General features: G+C 42.8%; 1 protein-coding gene across 4 annotated transcripts; it reads right to left on the bottom strand.

Moving 5' to 3' along the window:
* Window positions 1-831: 831 nt before the first annotated feature.
* Window positions 832-26,501, bottom strand: LOC146492291 (NACHT, LRR and PYD domains-containing protein 12-like). Of its 4 annotated transcripts, XM_085151454.1 has the most exons (16): window positions 26,298-26,501; window positions 25,835-25,969; window positions 25,382-25,516; window positions 24,885-25,016; window positions 19,059-19,190; window positions 18,530-18,631; window positions 18,073-18,204; window positions 17,654-17,785; window positions 17,176-17,307; window positions 15,409-15,650; window positions 13,516-15,304; window positions 9,285-9,464; window positions 6,839-7,036; window positions 4,555-4,731; window positions 1,998-2,171; window positions 832-1,322 (listed from the first exon to the last, which is right to left on the bottom strand). In XM_085151454.1, exons 1-16 carry the CDS (start codon window positions 26,405-26,407, stop codon window positions 1,313-1,315), a joined length of 3,912 nt encoding a protein of 1,303 aa, XP_085007580.1. In that variant the 5' UTR covers window positions 26,408-26,501; the 3' UTR covers window positions 832-1,312. The 4 variants fall into 4 exon arrangements, with proteins under 4 accessions (XP_085007580.1, XP_085007582.1, XP_085007581.1 ...); XM_085151456.1 differs by lacking the exons at window positions 4,555-4,731; window positions 6,839-7,036 and having other exon boundaries at window positions 26,298-26,500; XM_085151455.1 differs by lacking the exons at window positions 832-1,322; window positions 1,998-2,171 and having other exon boundaries at window positions 2,373-4,731.
* Window positions 26,502-26,585: the final 84 nt, after the last annotated feature.

The raw sequence follows: 26,585 nt of genomic DNA, 5'->3' as shown, positions 1-26,585 counted from the left end.
CCATCACTCACCACAGCTGGATGCTCTGAAATCCTGGAATCCAGCTGTGGAGAGGAGCGCCGGCGGCGTGGACGCAGTTTAGTAATCAGGGAACGGGAGACAGGAGGGAAACACAGCTGGGACCAATTACACACATGAGACAGGAAACAGTAACACAGGACTGTCAAAGTAAAACAGGAAACATAACACAGAGTCCAAAGTAAGGAGACGTGGGACACAGTGAAGACACAGAAACAGAAACCAGAACTATAATCACAAAACAAACTCAGAAACATAAAGAGTGAATCAGCTGATTCAGTGTTTGTGACAAAAACATTGGATCCTGGTTAATAAGTTTGATTTGTTTGTTTCTGTATTATTTTGTGTATCGTTCTTATGAGCTGTTGTTTTTTCAGTGAAATATTATTTAATTGTTTTAAGCTTTTTGTTGACTTTGAAGTGCTTAAGTTGATATTTTTGAACATTTTGTTCGATTATTGTAGAGTCGATAAAACTGTCAAACGCACAGCTGCTTCCAGCGTGGCCGGAGGAGAGGTGGCCGAGCAGATGCACAACACACACAGCTCACAGGTTTGCATTTCTATATATTGCAGATGTTGCAGAAATTGACAGTAAAGAACTCAGAGATCCAGCGCTGTCTCCTGCCCCTTATTTATACACCACAACACAACGACAGGCGTAACTCACACAAACGGGTAACATGAGGCTCAGATGCTTTGGACATGTTCACATATACTGGACACAGAATGATGAAGATGGAGCTGCAGGAAGGAGGAAAAGAGGAAAAACACAGAAAAGATTCACAGATGTGGTGAAAAAGGACACGACAGGTTCTGTTTGTTAGTTTGGTTTTTCTTTATTTGGTAAAGATTCAGAAATAAAGAGAAGATCACATGTTTGAATATTATATTAATGTTCTGTAATTACAACAAGTTGTAAAATCTTTCCAGAGTGAGACAGAGACTGTGCAGAGACTGTGCAGAGACTGTAGAAGGACAGAGCAGCAGCAGAGCAGTCCAGATACACTGATGATCCTCTGTCAGATCCAGAGGGACACACAGGGGTGATGCTGGACTCTACATTGTGTCTGACAGTGGAGCTGTTCTCAGAGCAGTTCACTCTGCAGCACTGACAGTCATCTGCACTTCATTCCTCTGTCAGTCACTGCTGGATGAAGCTCTCCTCTCCACCTCCCAGTAACATGGCCCAGTCAGAGCGTCTCTACACACAAGCTGCTGCTGCTTCAACCTCTCTGGATCATCAGGACACAGCTGCTCCTCTCTCAGCACACACACTGTCCTGTTTACCATCATCACCTCCACCTGCAGAGAGAAGGAGGAAGAGCAGAGGAGATAAACGAGTGTTTCCAGAGACTCTTCATCAGCTGTCAGCCAGTGATGCAGCACATCCAGTATAAAGAGCAGCAGGGACTTCAGTGCTGGGACTGTACTAGGACTCATTGTTGCTTCACTTTTTCTAATCTTTGGATTTTTATTGAAGTTGCTGAAAATGTTTTTCCCTCCTAGTTTGAGTTTGGACTTTCATTCATTAGAAGAACCTTGGTGTGTCCACTCTGAGCTCTGTAGGAACCCCAACAACAAGCCCAACAATCCAGATGGACGGTTCCAGCTGTTAACTGGAGGAATTCCATCCAAACATCTGCTCTCAGTAAATTCTTCCTCACCTACAGACTGTGTTCTTCACTGCTTTAAACTTGGAAATGAATGCAGTCATTGGTCTGCGTGCTGCTTTGTTCAGAGAGCTGATTGGCTGTTGACAGTGTTTGATCAGAGCGTGTCAGCCGTTACTATGGTGACCGTAAAGGTGAGAAACAGGAAGTGTTTGTGTCCAATCCTGAAGCCTGTCACTGTTCTCCTCTCACAGCTTCACTGAGAAGCTGCAGCTTTACAGGAAACACTGGATCTTTGTTTCATACTGACTGTGTTTAGTACAATACTGCTGACAGCACCACCCACTCACTCCATCACTATACTTACACAAGAGTCTCCAGTCTGTAGTCTGGACTCTGCTGAAGATCAGACAGCTGCTTCACATCTGGATCCTTCAGGTCGTTTCCCCACAGGTACAGCTCTCTCAGATGGGAGGGGTTGGACTTCAGTGCTGCTGCCAGATAATCACAGCTGATCTTTGACAAACCACAGCTCCACAATCTGTATAAAGAATGAAAGATGTAAGTTTATTAGACAAAGTGCTTGAAATCATTCAGTGTTTCATCATCTGTTCAGAGCTGAAGAAGGTTCAGAATGTAGAAGTTTAGAAAATGGAAACTCCAAACAGCTGAAGCCAACAGGAAGCAGCTTCAAACAGGAAACTGTGCAGAGTTTGTCTGCACAGTTTCTGATGTCCTGATGCAGCCAGTTGGATTTTGGAGATTTGAATCTCTGTTCTGTGACTAAGTCCTTGAATCATTTCTTCCAGTTGGTCCAACAAGACAGACTAAGTATTGGACATGTGTTGTGGCTCCATTAGGGGAGCTTCTAAATGTGATGTGATGGCCCCTCTGGGTCTGTCAGGTCACAGCACTGAATAGAGCTCAAACTGGGCACACAGTTGTTCCAGTCTGGACCAAAGACTCTATACTGGGACTGAGGGACAGCTTTGACTGCACCCACTGGGACTTTTTAAAGGCTCATGTTCTCACTTAGATCATTGATTTCTACTGACATTTCTTTCTGGGAAAAATGGGGATTACTTTGGAAACAGGAAGTATTTTCCCCAATAAGCAGCCCTGGATTAGTAAATCACTCCAACATGTTCTCAGGCAGAAGAAGCTGTCTTGTTATGAGGGAGAGAAGAAAAAGATTGAGGCACAGAAACTTGTTGAAAGAGAGATAAAGCAGCTAAAATCAGGTGTAAAAGTAAAGCAGAGGATGAGCTGAATAAAGGACACTCAAGGCTGGCTTGGAAAGGAATGAAGTCCATGGTGGGGATGCAGAACAAGGAGCAAAGATGAATGTGATGCTGAATCAGCAGAAGACTTGGACTCATTTGATTCCAGCTTTGATATCATTGATTTCAATGAAGAGCTTTGTGATTGTAGCAAAGGGCTGGTAGCTGTGAGAGTCCCACTGATGAGGTGTTTGTGTGGAAATCTCTTAGTGGGACCAAAGAGAGAAAAAGCCCTGGTCCTGATGCTGTGGGAGGGAAATGATTGAAGTGTGCTGTGAGGAACTGACTGGGAGATTTTCACACATTTTCCAGTCCTCCTTGGAACAACAGGAAGTTCCCAGCATATGGAAACAAAGGTTAAGTGTCCTATGGCACTCAGTGATGATGGTGCTGTGGCCCCACCACCTCCACCTCTTTGTAAAGGAACTAACTGTAATCTGAAGCTTCAAATGGAACTAAGACTTCCTCCACTAGGTGGCAGTGTCTGATGAGAAAGTGTTAGTGGAGCTGGCCTGGAGTCAGAAACAGGAAGATGCAGGATTTGGACTGAAATGGGGAAAAGTGGTTAGCACTAGTGCCTTAAAGCAAGAAGATTGTAGGTTGAAGCTTGTTGGTCAGCTGGGCCTTTCTGTGGAGGTTGGATGTTCTCCCACAGTCCAATGAAATGCTGCTTAGGTTCATTGGTGCTTCTAAATTGGCTGTAGGTGTGGATGTGAGAGAGTGCTTCTCTGTCTCTCTCTGTTGGCCCTGTGATGGACTGCTCACCTGTGCAGGTGGACCACGCCTCTTGCCCTATGACAGCTAGGGCACAGGCTGCAGCCCTGTGAGCCTAAGCTGAATAAACAGTTAGCAAAAATGATCCATAGATGGCCTGAAATTCCCCAGTTAGCAGTTTGGTAGATAGCTATGACATGCTAATCCCATCCAGCAGCTGTATTCTACCTGTAAGCTGATCCCTGCTGAGCCAAAGCACTTTTTCATATACAAATTACAACTTTTAATAGAAACCTATTGGTCAGCATCTTATTAGCCTGCTGTTAGCTTCATTCCACAGAAAACTGAGAGAAACTAACAGAGTTGATAAAGAATAAAGAGAAATGTGCTGATTTAAAGCCTTTGAAGTGCTTCAGATGATCTCTGTCCACTTCTGTCCACTCATTCATTCATGTAAGCTTTCTAATGCAGCTTTGATCTTCACAGTCTGCTTTATGAAACTCATTCTAACCCTGAATGTCAGAGTGTTCCTCCTTCTCTTTCCCATCATTCATGCTGGCAGTGGAGGAGATTTGGATGTTGGACTGTGTTTTGGATGATGTGTGTATGTTTGTGTTGGACTGCTGTCTGTAAAGCAAACGCACATTTTGCTTTGGATTTCAGTGTCAGACAGACTTTAAGGTGGAATGAAGAGTATGAGAGTTTCACAGTGAATTTTCCAGTGGAGGATTTTTCTTCTTCTTTGAAGGTTTGAAATGTGAACATTGTTCTGTTACAGTCAATGGACTAAATCAGAGAAGAAGAAAACAGACTTTACCATGAAGATCCTCAGTGTGGATCAGTATAATATCAGCCTGATGTCTGCAGTTTAGTGTCAGCACAACTTTCACATCATATTCATCTCAGCACAACTAAAACATGCTGACTGACCTCAGAGTTTCAAGTTTACATCCTGGACTCTCCAGGAAACCACACAGATGCTTCACTCCTGGATCCTGCAGGTTGTAGTTGGAGCTCAGGTCCAGCTGTCTCAGATGGGAGGGGTTGGACTTCAGTGCTGCTGCCAGATAATCACAGCTGATCTCTGACAAACCACAGTCCATCAATCTGTATAAAGAATGAAAGATGTAAGTTTATTAGACAAAGTGCTTGAAATCATTCAGTGTTTCATCATCTGTTCAGAGCTGAAGAAGGTTCAGAATGTAGAAGTTTAGAAAATGGAAACTCCAAACAGCTGAAGCCAACAGGAAGCAGCTTCAAACAAACACAACAAGAGAAAAAACTCTGAATGTTTCACATTAAAGTCGTACATTTCTCATAAAAACAGGAAAAAGACTTGAAAAAGTCGTGTTTTTCCTTCCAGGAACCACATGGCTTCACTTTTAAAGGTGAAGTGTGAAAGAAATGGACATATTTGAAGTCCAACACCTTTTTCCAGTCACATTATTAAAGCAGACAAACTACAAGCTCATTTTCATTCCAACAAGTCATCTTCTGACCTGGACTAACAACACTGGTCTCTATGTGCAGCTGGCTGTGAGACCAGTGCTCAGGGAGCGTCTACAAAGTGCAACACTGAAAGAACATCACACACTCATTTGCTTCCAGCACTTTCACACAAACATCTACTGTCATTATTGTCACCAAACTCTGTGGATCCTTTATTGCAAATTCAAATGGGATCAAATGGTCAGACAAAAGAGGGTTATGAGGAAATATGATGAAATGTTGTGTATTAGCAGCAATTTATTGAATCATTTTCCTCAGAAACCAAACAAAATGATTGACAAACATGTTTTTACAAACTCAGTGTTGGACTTGGATCAGCAGGATAAGCTGATGTTTAAAGGCATTTGAGTCTCGCTGTATGAGAGTCCAGTTATTACTCAATATTTATGGATGATGTTCTTTCAGTGTTGCACTTTGTAGACGCTCCCTGAGCCTCACAGCCAGCTGCACATGGACCAGCTGACATTACCCAGCATTAGAGGCGGCTGTAAAAAATTAATGTTCCCATTTAAATGGTTTTAATTTGAATAAAACTATGTTGATTCATTCAATCCTGAATCGATGTTTAATATAAATGTATTTTGCCAGAATCTCAGGTTAAAGCTCACAAACTATTTCAACAAGCAGCAAACAGCTAAAACAGTAAATGAGAGCAGCTAAACACACAAAGATGGAAACACAGAGCGTGGATCGTTCACTCGACGGCACGTACACGGACACGCCGTCGGGGCTGAAAGTGGACAGCTCACAGATCCTGAAGCTGCAGGTTTCATCTGTCTCCAACCAAAACTGAGTGAACCAGCAGCAAAAGAAGATCCAAACTCTGCTTCACGTTTGATAAATATGCTCATGAATTCTCTCTGACTTTGGCTGTTCCTGCCTGCACAGCTCTCTCTCTCTCAGTGTACTCCAAGAACAGCTTCAAACATCTGTTTCTGCATCATTCACTGTTTATTAGCCACCAGTCTGCTGTTGTGTTCAGTGCTGTCGGCCTCTGACAGTAAAGCCTCATTTCTGCTGTTCCATGGAAACTTTTTAAAATGATGACAGATTACAAACTCTCAGCTGTGTCTGTAATCAAACCTCTGTAACTTTGCTTCACTTCAGCAGCATCAGCTCATGTTCACATGTTGATTCATGGTTTGCTTCAGTTTTTGATCGACTGCAGAATATTTTGAAGGTTATCTGCTATAAAAAGCCAGAAGAGGAAAATCTGCTTCATGTGTTTCTGTTGGATCCTCAGTGACTTTGACACAAAGGCCTCTGCTGTGATGATCACACCTCTGATCAAGTCTCACAGTGTCACAACTGATAAATGATCAGAGTTAGAATATTTCTGACTGTCTGCTGTGTGCCGTGACCTTTGACCTGCTAAAGACAGTCAGCTGTGGATTATTCATTGTTGTGTCTGATACTTAGAACTGTGAGGAAGAAGCTACACAGTTAATCAGGGTCCCCTCTCTCTGAATCAGGAAAGGTGGGCAGGCCGCGTGTGGGCCGCGGGCCATACGTTGAGTATCACTGTTTGAAATGTGAACATTGTTCTGCTGCAGTCAATGGACTAAACCAGAGAAGAAGAAAACAGACTTTACCATGAAGATCCTCAGTGTGGATCAGTATAATATCAGCCTGATGTCTGCAGTTTAGTGTCAGCACAACTTTCACATCATATTCATCTCAGCACAACTAAAACATGCTGACTTACCTCAGAGTTTCAAGTTTACATCCTGGACTCTCCAGGAAACCACACAGATGCTTCACTCCTGAATCCTGCGGGTTGTTCTTATTTGAATAAGAGGAGTAGTCATTACTCAGCTCCAGCTCTCTCAGATGGGAGGGGTTGGACTTCAGTGCTGCTGCCAGATAATCACAGCTGATCTCTGACAAACCACAGCCCTTCAATCTGTATAAAGAATGAAAGATGTAAGTTTATTAGACAAAGTGCTTGAAATCATTCAGTGTTTCATCATCTGTTCAGAGCTGAAGAAGGTTCAGAATGTAGAAGTTTAGAAAATGGAAACTCCAAACAGCTGAAGCCAACAGGAAGCAGCTTCAAACAAACACAACAAGAGAAAAAACTCTGAATGTTTCACATTAAAGTCGTACATTTCTAACAAGAGTATTTTAAAGACAGCGTCACTGATGATCATCTTCTGCCCAGTAAAACTTTGGTTTTCCACATGTGAGTGTTAATGATGCACAAAGACTGTGAGTGCAAAGAGGGAGCGAGGAGGATGACAGAGAGATGGTACAGGAGCATCAAGAACCCGGCGAGGAAATGAGCAGAAGGACTTTGGAGCCTGTTGGATTGAAGCTTTCACAGAGACGTGTTTGACTGGACACCACCAGGACAGACTTTTAATCCCAGGATTTGGATGAGCTTTCTGTCTTTATGGTCACAAATGATGCTGTAACTCTGTGACTGTCCTGGAACTGTCAGCAGTGTGGTTACGTCCTTTTGACCTGAGTTTCCACAGCTCTTATAACAGCAGTGTACATTCACCTGCAGGCACACGCTGCCTCTGCTTCAGCTCTGTTTATGAAGCACAAACTGCAGGAACCAAACTTAGACTGGCTCATTTCAATCATGTCTGCTTACAAAGACACTTTGAAACTCTTATCAGTATGTTTCCTGTCCTACTAGGAGGGATCAAACTCTGGACTTTTGCTGTGGATCAGTGAAGGATGCTTAGAAATCCCTCCTGCTGCCTGAGCTTGAACATCATCAGCACTTTAACACTGAGCAGAGGGACGTGGAAAAGGCCTTCTGTCTTTATCTGACTGAACTGTTTCCTTATGTGGGCTGAAGAAAACACAGTTGTAGACTATATTTATATGAAACATGTATATTTAATGCATTTAATGTATTTGAACCATATTTAATGCATATTACAGGATGTAACAGCTGCATATGTGTCAACAATAATGGCTTTGATTTTGCCCCCTAAGAACATTTCTGTAGATCCGCCCCTGCAGCAAACGTGTGTGAAAGCAGCCACTGCCCGCTCCTCCATGGTTTCATTCACACTCATCTCATACTGAACACACACACTTTGTAGGAATCATCAGTACTTTGACTGTTTCTCAGGTTAGCTTCAGGTTAGCCATTTAGCATTTCTCCAGTCTGAGTCACAGAGCGTCACATGACGTGACAGAAGCTGATTGGTCAGCTGCAGTGATGGTGGTGGAGCAGCATTAATGGTGATGCTGTAGAACAACAGGAACACGGGGATATCAGACTGTTAGTGGGTTTAGTCATTCCTGCTGCACTTTGTCCTTCTTATTGAAGTGACCTGTTGAGAGCTCACACTGTTCTCTGTAGAAATGATGTCAGTCTGACTCGTCACATGTTTGGAGGCGTGTTTGATGTTTGCTCTTCTGGAAACTCTCAGTATCAAATATGGAAGATGCAAAGGAGACACGCTTCAGTCTGTATGGACCTGTTTCTGTAGCTGCCACCATCATTCTACATGTTTGTACATCAGCTTATCAAATCCTGTCTGCTGTCTTCATTTATTACTCTTCACCTGCTTCACTGTCACTGTGTGGGCGGAGCTGCCTGAGCCCCGCCCACACAGACACAGCTCCTCTCTGGAGCTAAACTTCTGCTTCATCTCCGCCTCTTTTCTTCATCCTCCACCTCTCTTTTCTGTTCTTCAGTGTTCTGCAGCCACGGAGCCTCACAGCCGTTAGCACGCCCATACCTGAGCAGCTAGCATTACCCAGCATGCCGTGCAGCAGTGTCAGTTTGTAAATGTGCAAGAATTCCTGCTCCAAACTGTTTCACAGAGTGCTGTGTGCCGTGACCTTTGACCTGCTAAAGAGAGTCAGCTGTGGATTATTTATTGTTGTGTCTGATACTTAGAACGGTGAGGAAGAAGCTACACAGTTAATCAGGGTCCCCTCTCTCTGAATTAAGAAAGGTGGGCAGGCCACGTGTGGGCCGCGGGCCATACGTTGAGTATCACTGTTTGAAATGTGAACATTGTTCTGCTGCAGTCAATGGACTAAACCAGAGAAGAAGAAAACAGACTTTACCATGAAGATCCTCAGTGTGGATCAGTATAATATCAGCCTGATGTCTGCAGTTTAGTGTCAGCACAACTTTCACATCATATTCATCTCAGCACAACTAAAACATGCTGACTGACCTCAGAGTTTCAAATCGACATCGTGGATTCTCCAGAAAATCACACAGATGCTTCACTCCTGGATCCTTCAGGCTTCTGTAGGTTCCACTCAGGTCCACCTCTGTGGGATACGAGGGGTTGGACTTCAGTGCTGCTGCCAGATAATCAAGGCCAATATCTGACAAACGACAGTCCTTCAATCTGTATAAAGAATGAAAGATGTAAGTTTATTAGACAAAGTGCTTGAAATCATTCAGTGTTTCATCATCTGTTCAGAGCTGAAGAAGGTTCAGAATGTAGAAGTTTAGAAAATGGAAACTCCAAACAGCTGAAGCCAACAGGAAGCAGCTTCAAACAAACACAACAAGAGAAAAAACTCTGAATGTTTCACATTAAAGTTGTACATTTCTCATAAAAACAGGAAAAAGACTTGAAAAAGTCGTGTTTTTCCTTCCAGGAACCACATGGCCTCACTTTTAAAGGTGAAGTGTGAAAGAAATGGACATGTTTGAAGTCCAACACCTTTTTTCAGTCACATTATTAAAGCAGACAAACTAAAAGCTCATTTTCATTCCAACAAGTCATCTTCTGACCTGGACTAACAACACTGGTCTCTATGTGCAGCTGGCTGTGAGACCAGTGCTCAGGGAGCGTCTACAAAGTGCAACACTGAAAGAACATCATACACGCATTTGCTTCCAGCACTTTCACACAAACATCTACTGTCATTATTCATGTTCCTGCTCCTGCCGTCCCATTTCACAAGCCTCGCACTTCCGGCCTTTGCGGTCTTTGAGTATGCGGCCCTTGAGGACCGTTAAGGCTGCTGACCCTGAATTGTGATACAGCCAGTGAGTACTTTCATAGGCTGCATCCTCCTGAGGACCCGGCCCTCACGGTCTACATGGGCCGGGTCCTCTGGTAGGCCGGAAGTGCGAGGCTGTAAAATTGGATGGTCTAGCCTTCTGATTAGCATCACCGCTGTCTCGGTGGAGTTTAATAACCTCGGCCGTCTGCTCCTTGCTATCTAAAATATAACAGGACACTGGTGGATGACGTCAGTGTGCACACTGTGTCTGAGGAGGACGTGCGGAAGTGCTTCAGGAAGGTGAACGCACGCAAAGCTACTGGTCTGGACGGGATTCCCGGCCACGTCCTCAGGTCATGCACGGCTCAGCTGGCTGGAGTGTTTACACACATCTTCAACCTTTCCCTCTCTCTGTCTGTAGTCCCAGCCTGCTTCAATTTGGCCACCATCGTCCCTGTACCCAAATCCTCCACCATTTCCTCATTGAACTTCTGGTGACCTGTAGCCCTGACCCCCATCGTGAGCAAATGCTTCGAGAAGCTGGGCAGGGACTTCATCTGCTCTGCACTACCCGACTCACTGGACCCTCTACAACTTGCATAACACCACAACAGGTCCACTGTTGATGCCATAGCCCCTGACAATACACACTGCCCTGTCACACCTGGAGAAGAGAGACACGTATGTGAGGATGCTGTTTGTAGATTACAGCTCAGCATTCAACACCATCGTTCCCTCGAAGCTGGACAGGAAACTGCAGGATCTAGGACTGAGCAGCTCCCTATGCAGCTGGATCCTTAACTTCCTGTCTGACAGACGCCAAGTGGTCAGACTGGGCAGCATCACCTCATCCCCCATCACACTGAACACTGGTGCTCCACAGGGGTGTGTACTGAGCCCTCTCCTGTACTCACAGGAGAGGGCGGAGTACAGGTTGCGGACGACACTACAATGGTGGGTCTTATCACCAAAGGTGATGAGACGGCCTACAGGGAGGAGGTCAGCGCCCTGACCCACTGGTGTCAAGACAACCATCTCACCCTCAACGTCGCAAAGACAAAGGAGTTGATAGTGGACTTCCGGAGGTGCAGAGAAGTACACACCCCCATCACCATCAACGGCGCTGCTGTAGAGAGAGTGAGCAGCTTCCGCTTCCTTGGTGTACATCTGGCTGAGGATCTTACGTGGTCAGAACACATAAACAAAACAGTGAAGAAGGCGCAACAGCACCTTGTATGGCAACAGCACCGCGTATGGCAACAGCACCGCCTACTAGGGATGGGTATCGAAAACCGGTTCTTGCTGAGAACCGGTTCCCACTGTTTCAATTCCTTGGAATTGTTTGCCATTTTTACAAACGATTCCAGATCTACATTCGCGGCTAAAACACTGTTAAAAGTGTAGTTGGTGACAGAAAAACAGGATATTTTAAAACTTTACACCACCACCATTGCTGCCTGTGATTTGAAATGCATTCTGGGATACCTGGCTGCCCCAAGTCCACACAAGCAATCGATTATCTAGGATCAACCTGTCTTGACTTACTTTGCACGGCAACCAATCAAATGCTAGAGAAGATGCAGTGGCAGCGTTAACCCCGCCCACTTAGTTTGATGGGTGAGGCTGACAGATAAAATGATTTCAAGTTGAGACATGAAGGGGACAAAAGTGCCAAAATGAATTAAATAAATACATCATTAAATAATTAATTAAAACTGTCAATAATTATTTAAATGTGTCAATAATTAATTAAATGTGTAAATATTTATTTAATTAATTATTTTGAATTTTAATTAATTATTGCCACATTTAATTAATTATTTAATGCTGTATTTAATTAATTCATTATGGCAGTCCTGGCGTTCCACAGCACCGTGCCATAAGGCAAAAGTGATAACTGGCTTGGGGACCACACCGTTGAAATTTTGGGTCCATGGCCTGGAAACTCCCCAGATCTTAATCCAATTGAGACTTTGTGGTCAATCCTCAAGAGGCGGGTGGAGAAAACAAAAAACCACTAATTCTGACAAACTCCAAGAAGTGATCATGACAGAATGGGTTGCTGTCAGTCAGGATTTGACCCAGAAGTTGACTGAAAGCATGGCCAGTCGAATTGCAGAGGTGCTAAAAAAGAAGGGCCAACACTGCAAATACTGACTGTTTGCATAAATGTCATGTAATTGTCGATAAAAGCCTTTGAAACGTATGAAGTGCTTGTCATTATATTTCAGTACATCACAGACACAACTGAAACAAAGATCTAAAAGCAGTTTAGCAGCAAACTTTGTGAAAACTAATATTTGTGTCATTCTCAAAACGTTTTGGCCACGACTGTACTTTCTTCTCACATGTCCATCACTCCTACTCTCGCCAGGATTATTTTTTGGTCAGCAGCTCACTGCTGAGTGACATCTCAGTCACTGAGATTCACCTTACATCTGTCAGCGATCACGCTCCTGGATCTTTAACAATAATACATAAGAAGAACATTCTGCCGAGAAAAACTGGAGATGAAGACTTTGTTAAATATTTTTAAAAAGAGTGGACTTAGGAAATACTGAACAAAATAACCAAAAAATTTGAACACAGTAACAAATTTGGTCGATTTCTAGCCAACCAGTTAAAAATAAAGAAAGAAAAAACAACTATATGTGCTGTTAAAGATGATCTGGGAACACAATGTATGACCTGAAAGAATGAACAACATTTTTAGGGATTTCTATGAAACTTTATATTCACCACAAATAAACGCGTCTAAAAAAGACATTTATTAGTTTCTTGACAGCGTAACTCTTCCAAAATTACTAGACAGTCAAGCAATGTCAGTGGATTCACCACTGACGCCAGGTGAACTCCAGGAAGCCCTGATAAATGTGCCCAATAATAAGGCTGCAGGTCCAGACGGCTTCCCTGCAGAATTCTACAAAGAATTCTGGACGATTCTGGCACCAGTTTTTTACAGAACGTTGTTGGAAATCAAAGCAAAGGGCAGACTTCCATCAAAAATAAATTCTGCAAACATTAGTCTCCTGCTAAAACCAGGCAAAGACCCTGTACATCCCTCAAGCTATTGTCCAATATTCCTTATTAATGTAGACCTTAAAATAATCTGCAAAGCTCTCTCAAAGAGATTAGAGAAAATAACCCCCCTCTTAATTCATCCTGACCAAACTGGTTTCATAAAAGGTAGGCACTCATCAACAAATACACGTAGATCACTTAGTTTCATAGACTACTCATACAGTAAAAACATCGAAACTACAATATTTTCTTTAGATGCAGAAAAAACGTTTGACAGAGTTAACTGGAAATGTTTATTTCCAACTTTACACAAATTTGGTTTTGGAAACTCTTTCAAAAAATATTATACAACAACTTGTGTCAGAACAAATGACCAAACATCCTCCAGCTTCTGCATTTCTGAATAAGAAATCTTGGACTCACCGAGCCTTTCTGCAGTTCCTCACAGCTGGAATCAGTCTCTGTCGTCCTTGGTCTGTTGTGTTGTACTTCTGCAGGTCCAACTCATCCAGAACCTCCTCTGACATCTGCAGCATGAAGGCCAGAGCTGAGCACTGGATCATAGTGAGTTTCTTCTTTGATTTGTTCTCTGACTTCAGGAACTCTTGGATCTCCTGATGTACTGAGAGGTCGTTAATCTCCATCAGACAGTGGAAGATATTGATGCTTCTGTCAGGACAGATTTTAAGCTTCCTGTTATTCTTCAGGTTCTTGATGACTCTCTGGATGGTTTCTGGACTGTTCTCTGTCTGACCCAGCAGACCTCCTAAGAGTCTCTGGTTGGACTCCAGACAGAGGCCATGAAGGAAGCGGACAAACAGGTCCAGACGACCATTTTTACTCTTGAAGGATTTTATTAGTGTTTCCATCAAAAAATTGTCCAGAGATGACTCGTATTTTTTTCCCAGGAAGTTCTTCAGCACCTCTGACTTCCTGTTGGTGAAACAGTGGAACATGTAGACTGCAGCCAGAAACTCCTGAATGCTCAGATGAACAAAGCAGTAGACTGGTTTCTGGAAGATCACACACTCTCTTTTGAAGATCTCTGTACAAACTCCTGAGTACACCGAGGCCTCTGTCACATCCAGACCACACTGCTCCAGGTCTTCTTGGTAGAACATGATGTTTCCTTGCTCCAGATGTTCAAACGCCAGCCTCCCCAGCTTCAGAAGAACTTCCCTGTCAGCCTCCGTCAGCTCCTGTGGACTCGTCTCATGTCCCTCGTGGTACTTGTTCTTCTTCCTCTTTGTCTGAACCAGCAGGAAGTGTGAGTACATGTCAGTCAGGGTCTTGGGCAGCTCTCCTCTCTGCTCTGTAGTCAACATGTGCTCCAGAACTGTAGCAGTGATCCAGCAGAAGACTGGGATACTACACATGATGTGGAGGCTCCTGGATGTCTTCATGTGGGAGATGATTCTGCTGGACAGCTCTTCATCACTGAATCTCCTCCTGAAGTACTCCTCCTTCTGGGCGTCAGTGAAGCCTCGTACTTCTGTTAGCCTGTCAACACATGTAGGAGGGATCTGATTGGCCGCTGCAGGTCGGGAAGTTATCCAGACGAGAGCCGAGGGAAGCAGATTCCCCTGGATGAGGTTTGTCAGCAGCTGGCTGACTGATGACTTCTGTGTGACATCAGACAGCAGCTTCCTGTTGGTGAAATCCAATGAAAGTCTGCTTTCATCCAGGCCGTCAAAGATGAACAAAAGCTGAGAGACAGCCAGCTTCTCTGCTGTGACCTTCTGTAATGTTGGATGGAAAACATGGAGCAGCTCCAGAAGACTGTACTGCTCATCTCTGATCAGGTTCAGCTCCCTGAATGAAAGCAGAACCACCACACTGACATGTTGGTTCTCCAAGCCCTCTGCCCAGTCCAGAGTGAACTTCTGCACTGAGAAGGTTTTTCCAACACCAGCCACGCCGTTGGTCAGAACCACTCTGATGGGTCTCTGTTGGTCAGGTAAGGCTTTAAAGATGTCCTGGCACCTGATTATAGTGTCATGGAGGGCGTCCATCTTGGAAGCTGTCTCCAGCTGCCTCACCTCATGTTGGGTATGAACCTCTTCACTCTGTCCCTCTGTGATGTAGAGCTCAGTGTAGATCCTGTTGAGGAGGGTTCTACTTCCTGTTCCATCACTTCCTTCAGTCACACGTTCACATCTCCTCCTCAGACTGATCTTATGTTCATCTAAAACCTCCTGCAGACCAACATCTGCTGAAAGAAAGAAAAACAGAAAGAAAACTCTTCAATGTCTGAACAACAACAAGAAGTCCAGTTTTCAGAAATGAGTCCATCAGCAGACAGATGTTCAGTCTTACTTTGTACACAGCTGCTCTGACTGGCTGTCTGCAGTCCAGCTCTGCTTCTGGATCTTTCTCCACACTGGGGACAGGACCAGTCTCCTGATGAAGCAGACTGGTCCCAGTATGAGGAGATGCACTGTCTGCAGAACCAGTGTCCACAGCTGGTAGAGACTGGATCCTTCAGGACGTCCTGACACAAAGCACAGCAGGACAGCTGCTCCTCCTCACAGACACCACTCCTCTTCCTCTTCCTCCCTCTGTGAACACATTTCTTTATCACTAAAATCATTGACTGTCAGTGACAAACATCCAGATTTGATGACACTGTGCAGAAGTGGAGAAACTTGTGTTTGAGTTCAGAATCCAAGTTTCCTTTGCTGTTCCTGCCTGTCTTATTAAACACAGAGTGATCAGCCTACAAACTCCACAGTAAAAGCCTTCATCACAGAGCTCATTATGTCCTTCACTGGATGTACTGGAAGTTTGGGATCCATCACTTTGAACTGACCTTTGACCTCCTCTAAAAACTGTGGTGGAGCAGCGGTGTCACATTCAGAGCTTTCAGCTTTATTTTGAAAGAGTTCAGTCATCAGGAAGTGAACTTCTGGGTTCTGATTTTCTTTCTATTATTTTACAGAAGTGAAGAAGAAGAACTAAAAGCTTTGAAATGATCTGAGTGATATTTTTGAACATTGCCACCAAATTGAGTTCAGCCTCCAGCAGTAACTTTGTTTCATGATGCCTCCCTGATGATGTGATGTTTGATTACAAACCTGTTTATGTGTTAGACATTAATCACATGAACACAGGCAGAAAAAAGAAGCCAATGAAACAAATGACAGAAACGTGTTCATTCACTGCCATAATCCATATTTTCTATGTACAGATGTTTGTAAAGAACACGTGTGCAGCGCTTTGTTCTGAGTATCTGCTGTCAGCACACAGTGCAGCAATAACTACAACCACACGTTTCTGTAGATCCTGAACATCAGCCTGGAGGAATCTGACCTCAGGTCTGCACACAGAGGAGCTTCACCTCTGGGATGATGCTGGCTTCAGCTCCTTCTACAATCAGGCAGAAGCTTCTGCAGCATCAGGACACAAACAGAGAGGAGCTTCTATCCTCAGACCATCCAAGTCCTAAATCAGAACATGCTCCCCTCATAGCATCACCATCAGGGTTTAAACAGGACCTTACATCATGTTCTTGTCTCACTGTCATATTTCAGATCATGTCTGATTCATTATGACGTCACACGCTGCTACACTGATCCTGCTGCTTCATTACTGCTGATATTACTCTGCTCACTCTGTTCAGTTACTCTGTTTACATCACTTTGCTCATTTGCTTTGTTCTGCTTGCACTGCTCTGTCAGTACATGCTGTGCTAATGTGGCACAAAGCACTTTAACATTACATCTGCACAATGTTTCATTATTTCATTTAATGATTGTTTCTAATGTTTTGTCCAGTCACAGGAGCAGCTCAGCACATTTCACTGTGTTGTACGTGTATGACGATGCCTGTGACAAATAAACAGCCTCGGACCCTTCAATCTTCTGCATTTCTTTGGAGATCAGCTCAGTGGCCTGTTGAGACCATCTTTCTATTTCTGATGACTCAGTTCAGATTATTATCTAGAGTCCAATATTCTTCTATCATTTGCCTAAGTGGGTTATTTTTGTCTAGTTTAGGTTTGAGCTCACATTTATGTAGACATATAAAATTACAAAGTGGTCACAGAATGTCAAACACCCATAAATGAGTCAGCAGATCTCTTACATGGTCAACTGGGGTCCATGACTGAAGAACATTGTTGCTGCAGGTTCATGATTGAAGTGTGGAGGTCTGTCTCTGGACCAGTCACTCCTCACAGACACACAGCTGGGTACTGGAGACTGTGACCTCTGACCTCTGCAAACACACATATGTTACATTCATAACACATCAGTCCCTGAAACTCTAAAATATTGAGCTTCAAAGTGATGTTTATTTTGTGTTGCAAATTAGTACATTTAAATATAGTTTTAGTTGAATACGAGAAAAATATTTTTGTCATGTTATGTCCTAAGTTGAAGGCATTGTATAAGTTTTTGTTCAAATTTAGATCGAATGATGAGGAAAGGATTAAGATGTCAACCTGTGGGCGTAGAGCTAAATGAGGATATACTTCTGCCTGCTCCGTTTCAAACAACTGAATGGAATGATATTATGCATATTATGCAACAACCTTTGAACTCTGAGTCAGCAGATCTCTTACATGGTCAGCTGAGCTCCATGATTGAAGAACATTGTTGCTGCAGGTTCATGACTGAAGTCTGGAGGTCTGTCTCTGGACCAGTCACTCCTCACAGACACACAGCTGGATGCTGGAGACTGTGACCTCTGACCCCTGCAAACACAAACACATCACATTCATATGACATGAATTACTGATTAATCTCTGTTTAAAATCTTTTAAGCAGCTGCAAACACACAAACTGGATAATGTGATGGTTTCTGTCAGTAATAGTTGTCTCACATTAGAGTACAGACGGCTGCAGAGACGTTCACAGCAGCAGAGAAGGATTAATACTAGCATTATCGTACCCGGACCACCATTAGGAATCATTTATGATGTCACTGGTAGAACACATTTATAGAAACAACCTTTGAACTCTGAGTCAGCAGCTCTCTTACATGGTCAGCTGAGCTCCATGATTGAAGAACATTGTTGCTGCAGGTTCATGACTGAAGTCTGGAGGTCTGTCTCTGGACCAGTCACTCCTCACAGACACACAGCTGGATACTGGAGACTGTGACCTCTGACCTCTGCAAACACAAACATCAATAACTGATCAGTTCTCTCTGACAGCCATATGATCAGCTGATCACTCTGTGATATTGTGTCTGCTTCATAACGCTGACAGGTCAGCCAATCAGCCAGTTTTTCTGTCTCTGAATGAACTCAGTTTGTTCTCAGCTCTTCTCTCTGATTCTGCTGCACTGACTTCACTTAAACTTACAGAGTTCAGATCTTAGCAAGAAAACAAGTCAATAAAAATCAAACTCAGATCAAACAGTTTGAACCAATCACAGATCAATGATTCTGTCATGGTTATGTTGAAATGACTAATAAAGTTACTAGTGTTCTTACATTGATGCTGCAGGTCCTTGACTGAAGCCTGGAGGATTGTTTTTGGACCAGTCACTCCTCACAGACGCACAGCTGGATACTAGAGACTGTGACCTCTGACCTCTGCAAACACAAACAGATTACATTCATATCACATCGATTACTGATAAAGTATACCACAAAAGCAGCACAATACTGCTCATTTACCACTGCATTCAAAATGTATTTTAAGGAGACTACTTTGTAGGAGTTTACATACAGTTTTTGTTGTCATGACAACATGTATAATGCAAAGTGCATACTCAAAATAAATAAAACCCTTTTTAAAAAAAACAACTTTTACTTTGAATGTGAACAGTCTGGGTCTCCGGTTGTGTCAGGCTTGTCTGAGTTTCATTGTACACTTTGTCCACAATGACAGACGGAGGGCAAAGTAGATGCATTTGCATCAGTAGGAATATAAAACCAAAACTAGCATCATCATACACAGACCACTGTTAGGAATAAGTTATGATGTCAGTGGTAGAATTACAGTTAGCAGATCTCTTACATGGTCAACTGGGGTCCATGATTGAAGAACATTGTTGCTGCAGGTTCATGACTGAAGTGTGGAGGTCTGTCTCTGGACCAATCACTCCTCACAGACACACAGCTGGATACTGGAGACTGTGACCTCTGACCTCTGCAAACACAAACAGATTACATTCATAACATATCAATTACTGATAAATTTTCTGGTTAAAATCTTTTAAGTAGCTGTAAACACACACTACATAATGTTATGGCTTCTGTAAGTGATAGTTATCTCAGAGTACAGAATTTCAAGGTGACCAGCAGCTGCAGAGACATTCACAGCAACACAGGCAAAAATCATTACCTGGGATTGTGCCAAAACTAACATTATGGTACACGGACCACCATTACAAATAATTTATGATGTCACTGGCATGTGTATAGGAATTTCTTTTACTTAGGTATTAATCACATTATTTTATTGTATTAACATGTCTGACACTCATACTGAAAGACAAATGGTGGGGGTCTAGTAAGGAAGCAGACAACTCCACAGGACCAGAGTCTTTTGTCTCTTCGAGGACTCTGGGAAGTAGCAAGGGAGTGTGAACCTTAAGGTGTGAAACAGCTGTGTACTGCCTTTTGTTCCTGAAGAAGGTATTTAACTGAGAGCCATGCTAGGCTCAGAGAGACTCTGCTGACCCTGCCCCGTGGTCACGTAGGCTCTCCATCAAGCTTGGTTGTATGTTCTTTGTGTGTTTGGATTAAAGAATGTTAGCTACCGCTCACCGCTCGTCTGCAGGCTTTATTTGAATAGAAAACTTCCACAACACATGACATACATGTATACAAATAACCTTTGAACTTTCAGTTAGCAGATCTCTTACATGGTCAGCTGGGGCCCATGATTGAAGAACATTGTTGCTGCAGGTTCATCACTGAAGCCTGGAGGTCTGTCTTTGGACCAGTCACTCCTCACAGACACACAGTAAGCATCGAAGGTGTTTGAAGGACGGGGGTAACTACATATCAGTGTCTGAGTACATGTTTATGTGTGAATGTGTGTGTCTGTCCTGTATCCAACTCATGAGAGTCTGCGCTTTCACTCGGTTTTAACCAAAAGTCAACAATTTCCCAGCTGAGAGCCCTTCTTGTTGAGAAGAGGGTGTCAGTTGCGTTTAGAGACCAGTTGATTAAATCCATAATTCCTTGGTTTTTAGAGAACGAGATGGAGAGAGTCTCTGAGTGTTAGACAAGACTAGACAAAAAACAGGAGCAGCCAAACAGGACGGTAAGATGGGGAGGGGAGAAAGATGGGCTGCCTCTGCCGAGAGCCAACCAAGAAGGAAAACGTTTGGCTTCAATGACATACAATCGTTTAGGTGGAAACTTTTCTCAGACTTAGCTCATTTTTTTAAAGAATGATCCCACTAAAAATATATATATTATTAGCGTTAGTCAATGTTACAGAAGGACACAACTGAACTAAAAAAAACACTTTGGTCAGGTCCAAAGAAATAAAGTCGTTATTTATACAACAACAACAAATCCCTCCAAAAGTACTTCTATACATTATCTCTTTTTTTTTTGTATAGAAAGAAACTTAAATCCTAAATTGTTGGGACACAACCCCAAGGCTCGTGTATGGACCACATGTGTGATTTTCACAACCACCAACCCCATATGGTACAAACAGCTGTTTAGGTGACTCTCTACACTGTGTGTGTAGCGGTAAAGAGCAAGAGAAATATTTATGGTCATGGAGCTGGTAATGAGGGTCAGATTAATTAGCTGCTTAAAACAGATCTCCAAAAGTTGATTCTGTTCATCTGGACGTAGCGTTTTGTGGGAGAAACGTTTCATCACTCATCCAAGTGACTTCTTCAGTCTCAGCTGACTGCGGGTTTCCCCAATCTTATAAAGACTGGGGAAACCTGCAGTCCAAATGAACAGAATCAACTTTTGGAGATTTACTTACCTGGATAATTGAGCATGCATCAAGACTGTTTAAAACAGGGATTTTCCAATATTTTCCAATATGCTTAGTGGCTTACCATGATGTTATATGGTTTGGAGTTCCACAGGGTTCAGTGCTAGGGCCAATTCTGTTTACATTATACATGCTTCCCTTAGGCAGTATCATTAGAAGAAATTTTCACTGCGATGCAGATGACACCCAGCTCTATCTGTCCATGAAGCCAGATAATACACACCAATGAGTTAAACTGCAGGAATGTCTTAAAGACATAAAGACCTGGATGGCCGCTAACTTTCTGCTTCTTTATTCAGATAAAACTGAGGTTATTGTACTCGGCCCTCAAAATCTTAGAAATATGGTATCTGACCAGATTCTTACTTTGGATGACATTACCTTGGCCTCCAGTAACACTGTGAGGAACCTTGGAGTCATTTTTGGCCAGGACATGTCCTTCAATGCACATTAGGGCTGCCACAAACAATTATTTATCATCATTATGATCATTTACCATTTTGATAGTCGACTAGTCACCGATTATTTTTGCGATTAGTCGACTAATCAGACCATGCATCCATTAGACGTAAAACGTACAGCTTATTGCATCAGCATGCATCTGTTACTTCCGTTACTTCCGGCACTGCTCCGAGCTGGCAGCCAGTATCAGCAGCTCCGACCTGACCGAGTCCTTTTTTTCCTCTTTTTTTGTTGTTATTGTGTTCTTGTTCTGTTTTTTTTTTTATTGTGGACTGTACTACTCCACAATGGAGCTAAGAATTCTATGGACAATCGTGTTTCTTATAACATTCTTTATGGCATCTGTGTCCAGAGAGAGCGTGGAGGTCCGACCTCCCATTGTTTACAGCAGGGATCAGCTGTTAGCCTCGGGACCTCCGCTGCCCTGCCTACCGCCGAGCGAGCCAACATCCCCCGCGAGGTGAGGAGGAAGAGATGCGGCACTTGGGCCGGGATCGGGCGTCGCAGTAAAGTTAGGAGGTACCGGCCAGCGATTCCATCTATTATTATGGGGAATGTGAGATCTCTCCCCAATAAAGTAGACAAGCTGGTGGCTCTTGCCCGACATCAGAGGAGCTACAGGGAGTGCAGCCTGATGTGCTTCACTGAGTCGTGGTTAACAGCGCTAACTCCGGACTCACACATAAACATGGATGGTTTTAATCTGATCCGGGCCGACAGAACAACGGGAGTGGTCAGAAGAGAGGAGGGGGTTTGGCTGTGTTTGTGAACGATAGATGGTGTAACTCTGGGCATTTATCTATCAAAGAGACGCTATGCTGTAAGGACATTGAGCTGCTAGCAGTTAGCATGAGACTGTACTATCTACCGCGAGAGTTTACACATGTGATTATGATAGCTGTGTATGTCCCGCCCTCTGCTAACGCTGCAGCAGTCTGTGAGGTCCTGCACACTGTAACCAGCAGACTCCAAACACAGCACCCTCAGGCCCTTTTCCTGATCTCTGGGGACTTTAATCACCTCTCCTTGTCTGTATTTAATTTTATTTAATTTAACAACAGTATGGTACTCAGTTTTTGGTAACCATTGTCCTTCATGTAAATATGTAAAAATTGTGTACGTTTCTGTTCTGTGTCTTGTGTACTGTTTGTTTGTATATGTGTCTTTCTTACTGCTGTTACACCAAAATTTCCCCTTGTGGGACAATTAAAGGATTATTCTATCTTCTATCTATCATCTGCTCTTATATAACTATCATTAGCTTACAGCTTTAAGTGTTTAAGGTATGTGCTAACTAAAAATAAAGACAAGATGATATTTTATTAGATTTTAGGTCTCCCTCATGCATGAGTAACACAAAGAACTTTGCCTACTTGTGTCTTGATTTTGCTGTGTAGTAAATTGTCTTGAACGTTCCGGCGAATAGGTTTAAGCAAAAAAAACTATCAACGATTTACTCAGGAACAAATAAAATACTGAAAAAAGCCAAACAATAAAATTTTTACGTTATCTAAGTGACTTATATATCATGTTTAACCTGAGCAGCGAAAGACGGTGGTGGGTTTGAAAACGCTTTGCCGGGAGTCCGGTGTTCTCACGGCTCTAGTGAGCCTAGCCCCCGGCTAGCTATCGAGCTAGTGGGTAACAGACGTCTCTGAAAACGTCGGAGCGCTTTTGAAAATATGCAATATCTTGATAAACTGAGCAGATATTTGAGGTTTACACAGCTACATTCTTGCCTGAAAATATGTTAAATGTTTGTTTTGTGACCCAGAAAGAAAAATAAGAGTAATATTAAAACTAACTAGCTGCCGCCATTGTTGGAAACTGAGCTGGGCTGCGCTATGAATTCTGGGACACAGCTTCTTCGGGGTTTAACAGCAGCTGGCATCCTTGTACATGCAGTGCTGCCATCTTCTGTTTCAGTCCGTTATTACACTCTTAAATCCTGCTACTTATTCCTGTGTCTTTCGGGATCCTACAAAGCTTTAAACGACGCGTCGACTATTAAATTAGTCGTCAACGATTTTGATAGTCGACGTAATCGTGACTAATCGACTAATCACAGCAGCCCTAGTGCACATATTAAACAAATATATAAGACTGCTTTCTTCCATTTGTGCAACATCTCTAAAATATCCTGTCTCATTTATTACTTTCATTCAAACTGTTACAGAGAACACGTGAAAATCAAAGATGTTGTCAGTAATGAGTTGCATGCAGTGTTACAGACGTGTACATGATCCACAAGTGTAAGATCAGGTCACATTTCACTGCATGTTATATCTGTATAACTATGCACGTGACACATATAGAATCTTGAATCTTGAAATTTACAAATGAATGCAGTGATCTGTGTGTAACTTTTGGCGGACTCCCACATGCACACAATCCACACACACCTACAGCAATCTGACCACACATAGAACTATATTACAAACATGTACATCCAAACCCTGGATAAAGTCTGATCACAGTTTATTACATTAAGCGTCACAAATCTGACCATTTCCTCTTTCAATAGCTTCTTGTGCTCACAATGTTTAAAACTACTTGTTACTTTCTGTTTCTTTGTTTTACGTGTGGTCCAATTTCTTGCTCCTTATTCAAGTCTCTTATGTTTTAATCACTCTTGTAATACAGATACAGTAGAGTGCCCACAAATAGTATGAAAACATGGTTGTTAAGGCAAATTGTTGAATGTTGTCATTGTGTTTCTTAAATTTGTAAAGTCTTAGTTCAAACTATAGGATCAAAGACATTGCTTTGATCCTGACCACCTCTCCAGCCACTCTGTGCTGGGGGAGGTTTGATTGTAGATACATCCTATCTGGAAGATCTGTTTCTTGTCTTGTAAGCTTCCTGCTTTTATGTGAGCAGGAGGTCACACACACACACACACGTTCTTGCACATGCATAGACATGCATACACGTGCACACCCATACACACAGTGCCTTGTCTTCGTAACCAAGGGGGGTTCTACAGTGGGAGGTGCTTGTGTTGTATTGTGTAAACTGTAACTGTCGTGGGAATAAATAGCTGCGAGTAGAGCTGCTCTTTGAAGGATTTGGGCTAGAGACAGGTGAGGAGCATTATGCTCCACCGCCTGGTTCTGACCAAAGCTTCCCTTGTTAGCGAGTAAAAGACCGCTTGAGGATATTCTGTCTTGGTTTTCGTTCTTCACGAGGAGTGCTGGACGGCGGCCAGGAGAAGAGAGCCTAAGAGTCCCTAAGTTTTCTAAGAAAACTAATAACCAATTCCAATATTCTTCTCTCGTTTGTGTAACTGGGTCATCTTTGTGTCCTTTATGTTTTACATCACATTTATGCAGAAATATATATTTTTTAAAAATCATAATAAAGTGCTCACAAAATGTCAAACACCCATAAATGAGTCAGCAGATCTCTTACATGGTCAGCTGGGGTCCATGACTGAAGAACATTGTTGCTGCAGGTTCATGACTGAAGTGTGGAGGTCTGTCTCTAGACCAGTCACTCCTCACAGACACACAGCTGGGTACTGGAGACTGTGACCTCTGACCTCTGCAAACACACATATGTTACATTCATAACACATCAGTCCCTAAAACTCTAAAATATTGAGCTTCAGACTCTGCTGTATGTAATCAAAGTGATGTTTATTTTGTGTTGCAAATTAGTAAATTTAAATATAGTTTTAGTTGAATATGAGAAAATATTTTTGTCATGTTATGTTCTAAGTTGAAGGCATTGTATAAGTTTTTGTTCAAATTTAGATCGAATGATGAGGAAAGGATTAAGACGTCAACCTGTGGGCGTAGAGCTAAATGAGGATATACTTCTGCCTGCTCTGTTTCAAACAACTGAATAGAATGATATTATGGATATTATGCAACAACCTTTGAACTCTGAGTCAGCAGCTCTCTTACATGGTCAACTGAGCTCCATGATTGAAGAACGTTGTTGCTGCAGGTTCATTACTGAAGTCTGGAGGAAGTCCTCCTTTGGACCAGACACTCCTCATAGACACACAGCTGGATACTGGAGACTGTGACCTCTGACCCCTGCAAACACAAACACATCACATTCATATGACATGAATTACTGATTAATCTCTGTTTAAAATCTTTTAAGCAGCTGCAAACACACAAACTGGATAATGTGATGGTTTCTGTCAGTAATAGTTGTCTCACATTAGAGTACAGACGGCTGCAGAGACGTTCACAGCAACAGAGAAGAAATCATTACCTTGGATTGCATTACCACTACGATTAATACTAGCATTATCGTACCCGGACCACCATTAGGAATCATTTATGATGTCACTGGCAGAACACATTTATAGAAACAACCTTTGAACTCTGAGTCAGCAGCTCTCTTACATGGTCAGCTGAGCTCCATGATTGAAGAACGTTGTTGCTGCAGGTTCATTACTGAAGTCTGGAGGAAGTCCTCCTTTGGACCAGTCACTCCTCACAGACACACAGCTGGATACCGGAGACTGTGACCTCTGACCCCTGCAAACACAAACATCAATAACTGATCAGTTCTCTCTGACAGCCATATGATCAGCTGATCCCTCTGTGATATTGTGTCGGCCTCATAACGCTGACAGGTCAGCCAATCATCAGCCAGTTTTTCTGTCTCTGAATGAACTCAGTTTGTTCTCAGCTCTTCTCTCTGATTCTGCTGCACTGACTTCACTTAAACTTACAGAGTTCAGATCTTAGCAAGAAAACAAGTCAATAAAAATCAAACTCAGATCAAACAGTTTGAACCAATCACAGATCAATGATTCTGTCATGGTTCTGTTGAAATGACTAATAAAGTTAGTAGTGTTCTTACATTGTTGCTGCAGGTCCATGACTGTAAGGTGGAGGTGTTTGTGTAACCCCGTCACTCCTCACAGACACACAGCTGGATGCTGCAGATGCTGCTCCGTCCTCTTCCTCCATCTTCTTGATGTCAGGGTGGAGTTAGTCTGAGAGGTAAACACACACACTCAGAGGTGCTGTTGTACTGGAAGCATCACACTGACGGGTTTCTAATGTTGGAGCTTTGGTCCTAAAGTCCAAACCAGTTATTTTAGAGGCTCAAAGTCTTTAAAAAAAACCAAAACCATCACATTATTTA

Source organism: Neolamprologus multifasciatus, chromosome 23 (genome assembly GCF_963576455.1).
Source record: "Neolamprologus multifasciatus chromosome 23, fNeoMul1.2, whole genome shotgun sequence".
In the NCBI taxonomy this organism is placed as follows: domain Eukaryota; kingdom Metazoa; phylum Chordata; class Actinopteri; order Cichliformes; family Cichlidae; genus Neolamprologus; species Neolamprologus multifasciatus.
This window is presented reverse-complemented; position numbering and strand designations above follow the sequence as displayed.

Bases quoted from the DNA above. Each gene is read 5' to 3' on its own strand.
- LOC146492291 (XM_085151454.1), bottom strand. From the start codon at position 26,407: ATGGAGGAAGAGGACGGAGCAGCATCTGCAGCATCCAGCTGTGTGTCT. The intron at 25,017-25,381 runs GTAAGAGAGCTG...GTGTGTTTGCAG, and splicing joins CATGGAGCTCAGTTGACCAT to AGGTCAGAGGTCACAGTCTC. The intron at 17,308-17,653 runs GTAAGAGATCTG...GTGTGTTTGCAG, and splicing joins CATGGAGCTCAGCTGACCAT to AGGTCAGAGGTCACAGTCTC.